Genomic DNA, 12,188 nt, shown 5'->3' with positions numbered 1-12,188 from the left:
TGCCCCATGCTAGTTACCATGATGTTTTTTTCATGAGTCATCTCATATAACCCTCTCCATTTTGAGGAAACAACTCCCATCTTATAGATGAAGAGACAACACTCAGAAGGATTTAATAACCTATCTAAGGGGGTTCACAACATAGGTGCTTGTGTGAAGTAGGAAAAGGTGAAACCTCTCAGAGGGGAACACACCATTTGCTGGAATGAGATTTCAGGATCTTTACGCAAACTGGAGTAAGGGGCAGACACAGATCCAGGCCAGGAGGAATAACTTGGGAGTAAGGTAGGGGCTGGACTGCAGCCCCTTTCCCTCCAAAGCTAAGTGACTTTGTGCAGGTCACATCTGCATACCTGAACAGGGTACTGATGACCCCACTTGGATGTCATACAAGCAAACCTGGGATCTCCTGACCCCAAAGCCTTCTGACTGGTGCATCAGTTAGGGCCAAGCCAGAGAAATGAAGCCTACAGTAGGAGATAGAGACTTATTGTAAGGCAACAGCCTACATGATTTTGAGGGCTGCTGGCTGGGAAAGCTTGAAATCCACACAGCAGGCTGGAAATCTTATTCTTATGATTTTTCACCTCTTTGGATGAGGCCCACCCACATTATTGAGGATAATCTCCTATACTTAAACTCAACTGATGAGGAATTTCCTGTGGTCCAGTGGCTAGGACGGTGCTTCCACTGCAGGGGTCATGGGTTCAACCCCTGGTTGGGGAACCAAGATCCCACATGCTATAATATGGCCAATAAAATAAAATAAATAAACTCAACAGATGGTGAACACTGATCACTTCTATTAAAATACCTTCCTAGCAGGTTTTTCTGAAACCTCTGGATGCAGGTTTCATTGAAAAGCAGGGGATGATAGCCTGGCCCAGTGGACCAGAGGATTTCAAGCTTGCCTAGCCAGCAGCCCTCAAAACCATGTAGGCTGTTGCCTTACAATAAATCTCTATCTCCTACTATAGGCTCCATTGCTCTGGCTGCCTCTAACTGATACAGTGGTCAAAAGGTTTTGAGGTCAGGTTATTGGAGAGCCCAGGTTTGCTTGTATGACATCTGAGTGGGGTCATTAGTACCCTGATCAGGTGAACAGATGTGACCTGCACTCAAGTCGGCCGTCTCAACCACCTGCGATTTCTCTTTTCACCGTGTCACAGGCATTGGGCTGCTAGGCTCTCTGGTCACTTCTCTCCATCTGTGGGGGCGGCCCAGACTCGTCTGGCTTACCCTTCTCGTCCCAGTGTAATTAGTTAGATGGGACACTAATCACACACAAAGCAAGCCCTGCTAGCATGTTTTTTTTAACCCTCCTGGAGGATCTATAAAATCTACTCCTTCCTTCCAGTCCCATCTTGTAAGCTCTGGCATCTGGGCTCTTCTGCTTCTACTATCAGAGGCTGAAGGGCAATGGAAGGGAGTGATGGGGAGCCTGGCTTCAGGGTCTGCTTGAGGTCTTCAGTCTTCTGTCTGAGTGACTTAACCTCTTGGAACTTTAGTTTTCTTCTCCGCAGAATGGAGATAACAATAGTCCCAACTAAGTGGGGTTGTAGCCAGGATGAAAAATGTCAGAGTTTCTAAGGGGCTGAGAACAGTGCCTGGCCAGTGGTATGTATTCAATAAACAGGGGTCACCATGGTGATCGGGAAGTTGAGGATGCTTCTCTGGCTCACTCACTTCCTCCTGGTCCAGGCGGCATCTCTCCAGCCTTAGTCCTTGTGATGCAGCCATCCAGAGCCTTCCATTGCAGAGGGCATCTCAGGACGGACCAGTCCTTCCCACTGCGTACATCCAAGGGAAAAGGACGGGAGAGGTTCCTCAACATCTTGAAATTATTTTCAATTTGTTAATATTACCTAGTCTTTCAAGAATGAAGGAAAAATAATATTTTCTAATATTCAAGAAAAAAAAACTGAGGCTCCTCTTTCAGCTGCAACTTCAGGGCCAATCCAGCTTTCTGGGTCCCTCTTCAGCATGTAGATAGGTCAGGAGCAACTTCAGCATCTCTCAGCCATTAAGAGGGGCATGGCCTTTTGTGTAGGATGTCAGTGTGGAAAAAAGTCACCCTTAGAATTATTGAAGAAACATGTATCAGGCTTGGTTCTTGGTTCTGGAGCTGCAGAGAGGATCGAGTTTGGAAATTCAGCTTCAAAATTAGATTTTGATCAGTATAAAATAAAAAGTTAAAATAATTTAAATATCTCTTCAAAAATATTAGATTTTGAATATGTATGTGGATTCATGTATGTATATTAATATTATATAATTAGACTACATATATAATACATGTATATTAGACAGAAGAAGAGAGAGAAAGGGAGACAGACCAACCAGCAGACAGACACTATCTCTAATCTTTATTCTTCAAGTCACCATTCTCAGCTACGAGAACAGACACAAAGAACTTCCGAAGTGTTATTTTAGAGAAAAAAAAGGGGGGGTGTTGAAATGTATGCAGGGACAGAAAAAGTATCTTCTCTACCCTATTCTGGACCTTAGAGAAAAATGGGATTTTGCATTTGAATTGTCATTTACAAGAAGGAGAACAGAGCAGGTGATCTGAATGAGTTTCTTTTCTTGCCGAGAAATACACAAGGGAAACTTGAACTGTTTCTGAAAGCAGCAGAAATTCATCACTGAGTTTCAGATCTAGGCTGGAGGGAAAGGAAAAGCAGCCGTCCTGGAAAGAGATCTGCAGCAGCTGAAGGTGCTTCCAGGGGGAGGAAGGGACTCCGCAGCTGTGTCGCCAGGCCCACCCCCATCGTTGCTTCCAACTTGTCAGCTGCTTATTCCTGGTTAAATTCAAGGAAGAAGCAGGAAGCTATGAGTGTTAGCAGTTCACTCTGGAAAGCAAAATCCTCGTAAGTGAAGGATGCTCATAATGGATGCTATTGGCAAACCATCTTGCCTTCGAACCGGTGAGAACAAAAGAAGAATTTAACAAAGAAAGCCAAAAGGCAACTGACCAGAGAGTTTATACACCAGCTAATCCCAGTGCCGGACACTGTTTGAAGTACTTTATGAGTTGCCTCACTTAATCCTACCCCAGATCATATAAAGGAGGTGTTGGTATTATTCTCATTTTATAACAAAGTTCAGAGAGGTTAAGTAACTTGCCTGAGGTCACACAGCTGAAGACAGGGGTAAATCAACCCAGGAACCTCCCACGTGGTATTTTCTCCACTTTTTCTTCACTGTTTGTGACCCTAAAGAATCCCTTCAAACGCAAGAAAGTGGAACATCAAGATGATAAGAAAGTGGCCAATGCCTTCCAATTCAGGAGGAAAGGAAAAAGGCCATAAACCAGGCCTTTATCCTTTTACTGGGCACTGACATGATACCTAAACATGGCCTTTTCTGAGTCCTGAGTTTCTGTGCACCAGAGGCAGAAAGGGCAGTGGAGAGAGTACAGAGCCCACTGCCTGGTTTTAAATCCTGACCTTGTCCCTCATCTGCCACGTGGCCTTGGCAAGTTACTCTTAGACTCCCACACTTCAGTTTCTCCTCTCAAAAATGGGAATCTTCCTACAACCTGCTTTATGGGGTTACATGAGTCATTTCACATAAAAGGCTTAGAACAGTGCCTGGCATGGGTCAAACGCTCAGTTTCCACTCTTATTAGCACTTCATTGCGTTTAGTCGCTAAGTTGTGTCCAACTCTTTCGTGACCCCATAGACTGTAGCCTGCCAGGCTCCTCTGTCCATGGGATTTCCCAGGCAAGAATATTGGAGCTGGTTGCCATTTCCTCCTCCAGGGGAACTTCCCAAACCAGGGATCAAACCCATGTCTCCTGCATTGGCAGGTGGATTCTTTACCACTGAGTCCCCTGGGAAGACCTAGCATTTAATTGACATTTGATTGTTGGCTTGTATTATTTTAGTTCTGACACGACATGTCATGGCCCCCACCCCCTGTTCACAAATGTTACGCCCTGTTGTATCCTTGACGGTGTTCTTCCCTTCCATTGCGGCTCTCTTGCCATCATTGTGACAGCCGCTGTGAACCCAGCGCTTGTTGACATAGCTCTAAAAGCCTCCTGGTGTATTATAGCAGCATCCCCCCCCCCATGCCCTGTGAGGTTGCAACCCCACTGGTGCCCATTTTTCAGGTGAGAAAACTGAGGCATGGTGACAGTAAGGAACTCTCCCTGGGTCACCGGGCTACAACTTGGGGGTAGGGATTCAGACTCCGATCTTACACAGTCACCACCACAAGTTAGGGGTACCCACGATTTGGGCCAAGCGGTTTCAGATTCAGCCGATGTCAGGGCGAAATCAGGAGGCTGGCTCTTTTTCCCTTTTTTAAAGGCAGGACCAGGCTTCTGAGTGCCCCTGCTTTGTCCCTGAAGGGAAGGTTTCCTCATCTTATCTGCCTCCCTCACCTGTGCTGGGGCAGCAGCCTGGGGTGGGGTGGGGGCGGAGCTGACCTCTTTCTTAGCATCCCTCCTCCAGACAGGCGCAGTGAAAGGGTCCCAGGGTGGAGGTGCAAAGCAGAAAGGAAACAGATGGGAAGGTGAGTAATTAAATCAATATATACCAAACAGCCAAGGGAGAGGGAAAAAGCAAAGTAATTATGTCCAAAAATGAAGTTTGAGCTCGAACGTCGTGCATTCATTTCCAAAACACTGTTTCTTAAAGCTGTTTGGAATATAAATGCCAAACAAAATAAAACACACCCCCTCCCCAACACACGCATGCACGCACACATACAAGAATGCTCTTTTGTTTCATTTTTCTGGAATGCTGTGATTTTTCTTTCCGTAGACTTCTTCCCCCTTCCTCCCCCCTCAAAGCAGCTCCTTACAGAATTACAGGTTTAAGTACTTTTGATAGGGGCCAGTTCTGTCAGAGGCAAAGGGTCAATTTGTTTGTATTTTACAGCAGACATGTGCTAAGCCTTTCCTATATTTTAAACAGATAATGTCCTTGTAATTTGGAAGCACTTACATGGAAGGCGCGCTTTGTCCCCTCTTTCAGTGTGTGTGTCGCTCTTGCCTGTCTCTGTTGAGATGAAAAAGAAATACTGTATCTTTAAATTAGGAGGCACTGAATAATGAATCTTGGGCAGTGAAAAGGCTAATGCCATGTGGAGGAGAAGGAGTTTAATCTAATTTAGTTGGAGGGTGTCTGTCTGCAGTGTTGTTTTTTGGAGTGTGGGAATAGAGGGGTAAGCTGTCCCCTTGAATGGTCCCTCCAGCGCCAGAAGCAGTGGGGAGCCGCGTAGACGCCAGTGATCCAAAGCCGGGCCTTGAAAGGGGGATTAGAGACAGGCTGTGATTTGCAATTCACACTAATGCACCCTGTGGAACCTTTGGTAATATTTCAAACCACATTTCAAGGGAAGTGGCCTTAAAATCGCTGCCTAAATTGTATCGGAGCAACAGAGGACCCTCCAGTCATCCGTTTTATGATGTGGATGCTCTTCTGTTTGTTTCTTGCCGCCCCGCCCCCACCCCAACATCCTCCGTCGAGTGTTTTTAGGTGGAATGAAAAACTTTGTGCCCGGTGAATTTGCCGCAGCTTGTGTGGCTTCTGGGGTGGTACACGCTGTGTGTTTTCTTTAGTAAGTATCCCTTCGGATGACCAAAGGTATTTTCTCCTAGGAGAATAATGTGGGGTGGGGGTGGGGGGAAAGAGCACGCCTGCTTGCTTAGAAAACAGAATTCTCAGTGCCTGTTTTTTTTTTTTCCTCCTAAATCTCATAATAAGCTTCTGCACAAACATAACCCAAGATGAAATCAGGGAAAAAGGCACGTTTTGGTATCAGAGATTCCTCTACATGTCAGACCATTATTAGCATCGCATTCTTACTTGAAAGGAGAATCGGAAAAGTGCTGATGAAATACAAATATTGATGATAATAGAGGATAAAAGAAGAAACATCAGACTCATTTTACCAGATCATCAAACGCCAGTGTGCTGAGAGAGATGCTCCAAGCCAGAGTTCCTAGAAAAACAGAGATCACCTGAACCACTTTCTACCTTCAACCCTACAACACGCTTCTCTTTCTTTTCCTAAGCTGTGCTGATAGTCTACAAGTTTACTCTTGTAATTAGCTTGTAACGTGCTAAGTCTACGGTTTAATTTTTCTCTACTGTTGAAAGAGTCAGTACTTGTTATCTTAAAGAGATTACTGTGGGTTTTCTTGAATCTCATTTCAGAACATCTCACACACTGCTCATCATTTCCACTGACTATAACATCTTAAGAGGAAATACAACTTTGATTTTTAGCAATATTCTTAAGTTCTTTTTGACTTTGTAATTTGCTAGGTGATAAAACTCTGCCTCTCTCTCAATCTCCTTCCATCCAGAAATACTTAACTCTCGGTCAAAATACTGCCTGACTGCTGAAATCATGTTCCTGTTCAAAAACCTTATTCTTTTTCTGGGCAAACATTTGAAAGAATTTGAAGGTAGTTAATGTTTAAGAGTGTCTCTCCCATATACATATATTTTTAGATAGTTGGTGTATAAAACATATACATATATATTCCTTGTCCTTGCATGTTATTTGAAATCATGTTTAATTATAAAGTTTCATTAAAAACCTTTGCTCAAAATTTTAGAGGCCTAATAAGATTTCCATTAATTTAAACATATCACCATTCCCACGACAGCCCCAAATGCTTTCTTTTCCCCCTTTCATCCATGGTTAAATATGTAAATAAAATGTCTAAAGTCATTCTTCAAAGAAGACAAAAGAAAAAAGAGCTGAGGGGAGAGACAGCCATAAAATTCCTCCCAATTCTCCATAACATTTGCCAGAGGGGGGCCAGTTGCCAGCCAGAGCTGAGCAGCAGGGAACCCCGCCGCTCCTTAGAATCACACATCTCAAATCCCACACACAGGAAAAAAAAAATAAAATAAAATATCTTTTCAGCTGGAGCCATCAAAAGGGCCTTTTCATTTATTAGTTACAGAGTTATCTTGCAGTTGGTGATTTCTCAGAGCCCTCATTTTTCGATCATAATGTCTATTTGTTGGTTTCCATCTCAGCTGGGCAGAGAGAAGCACTTCTGCAGACATTTTTTTTTTCTTCTAAAAAAAGGAGAGAAGAAAGCAATCTGAAGTGGTTATAGCGAAAATAATGGGTCTGAACATGGCTGAATTAAAACAGCACATAAAAGATCAATTAGGAAATGGTTTCTCAAATAGCTCACACCCCTGGCTCTTGGTATTTGGCACTGTCAGTGACTCTTCCGCATGTCTATTTTCAGAGTGTCCGAGGGAAGGAAAAAGAAGGAAAATTATCTCCAAGGCAGGAAACTGGCAAGAAAAATCCTGAAATCTTTTCAATGAAAAGGTTAGGAGAATAGCTCACTAGATTTAAAAAAAAACACACACACACACAAACTATCTTAAGGAAAATGACAGCCTTTAAAAAAAGCATCTCGGAGAGACAATCCAGCTGAAGGCAGCTTGTTCTGACTGCATTAGCGTTTATTTACCTCGACCCTATCCCCCCCACTTTTTTTCCTTCTTTCTACCTCACCCCCCACCTCCTCACACCTCACAGGGAGATCCAGGGACACTAATTCAGTGCCGGGTGCAAATTCCCAGCCTCGTTCTTCTGTTTGCTGAATGGATGGATGGATATAATAAGTGGGTATGTTTTAGGTTTAGAGTTCTCCCAAGTTTCTTATTAGATGTAGAATCATACGACTTGTTTCAAACAAAAGCCAATATTCTAAAAAAGCCTTTTCAGAGGAAGCGCCCCACTTCTGCCACCGCTGACAAAAAGCTTCCCAGGGGACGAGCGACTGGCAGGAGCATCTCCTTTCTGGGCGCTTCCTAGAAATAACCCGGAAACCCGCAGCGCCAGCCGCTCCTGCAAAGCTGGGCGGGGGCGGGGGAGGGGTGCTGTGGGAGTGGAGTGAGCAGCACCGACCGGCAGGGATGTCTCTGCGAACCGCACATCCCTCCAGAGTGCTAACCTCAGAAAGGGAGGAAGAAAACGAGACCCCTGCGCACGGGGCCGGCTTCTCTGACCTCTACTCCGGCTCGGTTAAGTCCTCCAACGGACCCCTCTATGCGTGGTCCTGGGAGTTTCAGGGAAACTTTCAAAGATCCCGACCTCGAGAGCGTCTAAGAGGAGAGAGACCCGGCCACCTCCGAGGGGTACTGTTTACTGAAGGGTTAATACGGGAAGCCAGGTGAAGCGCTTCTTTGGAAGTGGGGCGTGGGCGTCCGCGCCCACCGCGCCCGCCCAGGTGCGGGTGTGTGTGGCCTAAGTGACTGTCCCGAACTCGCCCCCATTCGAAGGGCGTGCTCTAAGGGCACTGGGCTGGGACACTCCTTCCCCACTTTTTAAGGAAACTGAGCGAGGCATGGGCGTCTCCCCTTTCCCGGGGAGTTGGGGACCCTCGGAAAGAGCTGAGTCAGCGCCCTCCCACCAACTCCACAGCATCCCGCGGGTCCGCAGTCAAGGAGAGAGCAGACCGGGCAAATCACTCGCCAAATAATATAAATACCCGACGAGCGAATGACTTCCTATAATAAATAAACTCAGCCGCCTAGAAGAAATTACCAGGCCTGCCTGGCGCGAGGCCCCTCAACTCAGCGGCTCTGGTGGGGGCGGGGGCTCACCCTTCTACAAACCAAGCCCCCGGCTTCCCGAGGCCGGGGGTTGGGGGGGTGGACCTCAGAGTCCCAGGAAGCTGCCCGCCCTTCCTCCTCCCCGTCTTCTCCGCGGAGACCTCGGAGCAGCGGCCCTAAAATCTAGATTCCCAGAGCCCCTCCCCCTGCCCTTAGCGCTTCTCTTTGAAATTTCAAAGCGACCCCCCTCCCCGGAGCCGGAGCCCTGACGCAGGCCTGGTAACTCCGCAGCCTCGGGAAGGTGCGGGCAGCTTTACAAGCTAAGGGGCCACTTTATGGCCGAGGCCATAAAACGCAAATCCCACCTCGCTTTGAAAGCTCCCTCGGCCCGGGACCCACCATAAAAATCAGAGGAGATAAGCCCCTAGCCTGACTTGGACCAGCCCACCCTTTCCTCCGGCCAGTCTCCGAACTTCCAGTAACCCCGGCGCCCTTGGGCTGCGGGGGACGAGGCCGGGGACGCCCCGAGAAAGGGAGCGCAGGCGGGGAGGCGACGAGAGGCCAAGTTGGAGGCTGGCGCAGAAGGCGAAGGAGCAGCGGGCGGGACGCTCGAGAGGGCGGCGACGCGGGGCCCGGGGCCGGGGCGGCGGCAAGATCTGGGGGCCGGGCGCTGCGCTTTCTCATGCAAAGCAGCGGCGGGGCGGGGCGCGCGGCCCGGGGGCGGGGCCTGTCAGCGCTCGGCTTTTTCCCACTTTGCCTGTTTGTGAGATTGCTCAGCCCGGGACCGGACTCCGAACGGCTGCGGGCCGAGCCGGGCCGAGGCCGGCGCGGGGAGGGCGGAGCCGCCGCGAGTCGCCGGCCCTGGTGCGCCCGCGCCGCCCGCCCTCTCCGCTTGCTCCCACGAGAAGCCAAAGTTTGCGGCGGCGGCGGCCGAGAGTTGCAGCCCGCGCCGGGTCGCGCGCCGAGAGCTGCGGGGCTCCTCTCGCTTCCTGGTATTGTTCGCAAACTTTGCTCCTCTCTTCAGCGGCTCCACCTCGGCGGAGGCGGGCGCGGAGAGCGGGGCCGGGGGACGCTGTGCGCACCGCTCGGGCGGGGCTGGGCTGAGCAGGGCGGGCATGGGCGGGGGCCGGAGCGGGGACGAGGAGCCGGGGCCGGCAGCCCGAGCCTGGGAGCGGCTGCTGTGAGGGCGGCGGACCTCCCCGCCGGGGCACCTCCGACGCCACCATGCAGCGTCCGGGCCCCCGCCTGTGGCTAGTTCTGCAGGTGATGGGCTCGTGCGCTGCCATCAGCTCCATGGACATGGAGCGGCCAGGCGACGGCAAGTGCCAGCCCATCGAAATCCCGATGTGCAAGGACATTGGCTACAACATGACCCGCATGCCCAACCTGATGGGCCATGAGAATCAGCGCGAGGCCGCCATCCAGCTGCACGAGTTCGCGCCGCTGGTGGAGTACGGCTGCCACGGCCACCTCCGCTTCTTTCTGTGCTCCCTGTACGCGCCCATGTGCACCGAGCAAGTCTCCACCCCCATCCCCGCCTGCCGGGTCATGTGTGAGCAGGCCCGGCTAAAGTGCTCCCCGATCATGGAGCAGTTCAACTTCAAGTGGCCCGACTCCCTGGACTGCAGCAAACTCCCCAATAAGAACGACCCCAATTACCTGTGCATGGAGGCGCCCAACAACGGTTCGGACGAGCCCGCGCGGGGCTCGGGCATGTTCCCGCCGCTCTTCAGGCCGCAGCGACCCCACAGCGCGCAGGAGCACCAGCTGAAGGATGGGGGGCCGGGGCGAGCAGGCTGCGACAACCCAGGCAAGTTTCACCACGTGGAGAAGAGTGCGTCGTGCGCTCCGCTCTGCACGCCCGGCGTGGACGTGTATTGGAGCCGCGACGACAAGCGCTTCGCGGTGGTCTGGCTGGCTGTCTGGTCTGTGCTCTGCTTCTTCTCCAGCGCCTTCACTGTGCTCACCTTCCTCATCGACCCAGCGCGCTTCCGGTACCCCGAGCGCCCCATCATCTTCCTGTCCATGTGCTACTGCGTCTACTCGGTGGGCTACATCATCCGCCTCTTTGCGGGCGCCGAGAGCATCGCCTGCGACCGGGACAGCGGACAGCTCTATGTCATCCAGGAGGGCCTGGAGAGCACGGGCTGCACCCTGGTCTTCCTGGTCCTTTACTACTTCGGCATGGCCAGCTCCCTGTGGTGGGTGATTCTCACCCTCACCTGGTTCCTGGCCGCGGGCAAGAAGTGGGGCCACGAGGCTATCGAGGCCAACAGCAGCTACTTCCATCTGGCCGCCTGGGCCATTCCGGCCGTGAAGACCATCCTGATCCTGGTGATGCGCCGGGTCGCGGGGGACGAGCTGACCGGCGTCTGCTATGTGGGCAATATGGACATCAACGCTCTCACCGGCTTCGTGCTCATCCCCTTGGCCTGTTACCTCATCATCGGCACTTCCTTTATTCTCTCCGGCTTCGTGGCCCTTTTCCACATCCGGAGGGTGATGAAAACGGGTGGGGAGAACACGGACAAGCTCGAGAAGCTCATGGTGCGGATTGGGGTCTTCTCCGTGCTCTACACGGTGCCGGCCACTTGTGTGATTGCCTGCTACTTTTACGAACGCCTCAACGTGGAGTACTGGAAAGTCCTGGCCACGCAGCACAAGTGCAAAATGAACAACCAGACTAAAAACCTGGACTGTCTGATGGCCACCTCCATTCCCGCGGTGGAGATCTTCATGGTGAAGATGTTCATGCTGCTGGTGGTGGGCATCACCAGTGGCATGTGGGTCTGGACATCGAAGACTCTGCAGTCCTGGCAGAACGTTTGCAGCCGCAGGTTCAAGAAAAAGAGCCGGAGAAAACCGGCCAGCGTGATCGCCAGCAGTGGAATTTACAAAAAAGCCCAGCATCCCCCCAAAACCCATCTGGGGAAATATGAAATCCCTGCCCAGCCTCCCACCTGTGTGTAAATGGGGCTTGGAGGGATGGCAGGATGGGAAGACTTTCCCAGAGAGGATTCAGTGGCTGTCAGAGCCAAAACATGGTGCTTTTCTCCGTTGGTTGGTTGCTTGTTTTTTTTTTTTTTTAATAAAAGTTAAAAAAAAAAACAAAAATAAAAAGTTTTTACTCTGAAATTCAGGATGCTGTGATACACTGAAAGTCCAAATGTACTTAAAGGGTACGGTTTTTGTTTTTGTTTTCCGTGTAGGAGAGCCCTCCCAGTTAAATAGCCTCTTGTGTAACTAATTTGTGGTAGCATAGTTGATTCAGGCCCCCAGAAGAAAACTTTTGTTTAGAACCTTCCATAAATATACATCTGTATGTTTGAGTTGGCTTTGCTATCCATTTACAAATCAGGGAAGAGATAACTTCTTTGCAAATTAAAGAGCCTCTGCTGAGTTGCAAAGAGAGAGAGAGAGATGCCATCTCTTGCAGGCTAGCCATCCCAGGGGCCCACCCTCAGAAGGCTGCTTGTAGACAGCAACTACTGTGCAAACGGGAAGAAAGAGAAGGCCTGACAGCTCAGCACGCTCCAGTGCATGTGGAGTCCCTTAAAATAGACTCCAGCCTCCGCAAATGGGTCTTTCTCCCAGATAGAAACTTCCATCTAACCTCATATTGGTACAGTGCCAACGATGTG

General features: G+C 50.1%; 1 protein-coding gene across 1 annotated transcript; it reads left to right on the top strand.

Annotated features, from left to right (window-relative positions):
* The first annotated feature begins 9,771 nt into the window (after positions 1-9,771).
* Positions 9,772-11,517, top strand: FZD10 (frizzled class receptor 10). Its single transcript, XM_068990254.1, has one exon. The coding sequence runs from the start codon at positions 9,772-9,774 to the stop codon at positions 11,515-11,517; it is 1,746 nt and encodes a 581-aa protein (XP_068846355.1).
* The last annotated feature ends 671 nt before the right edge of the window (positions 11,518-12,188 follow it).

This window comes from Capricornis sumatraensis, chromosome 17, assembly GCF_032405125.1.
Source record: "Capricornis sumatraensis isolate serow.1 chromosome 17, serow.2, whole genome shotgun sequence".
NCBI lineage: Eukaryota > Metazoa > Chordata > Mammalia > Artiodactyla > Bovidae > Capricornis > Capricornis sumatraensis.
The sequence above is the reverse complement of the archived record's forward strand: the minus strand, read 5'-3'. Positions and strand labels throughout refer to the sequence as shown.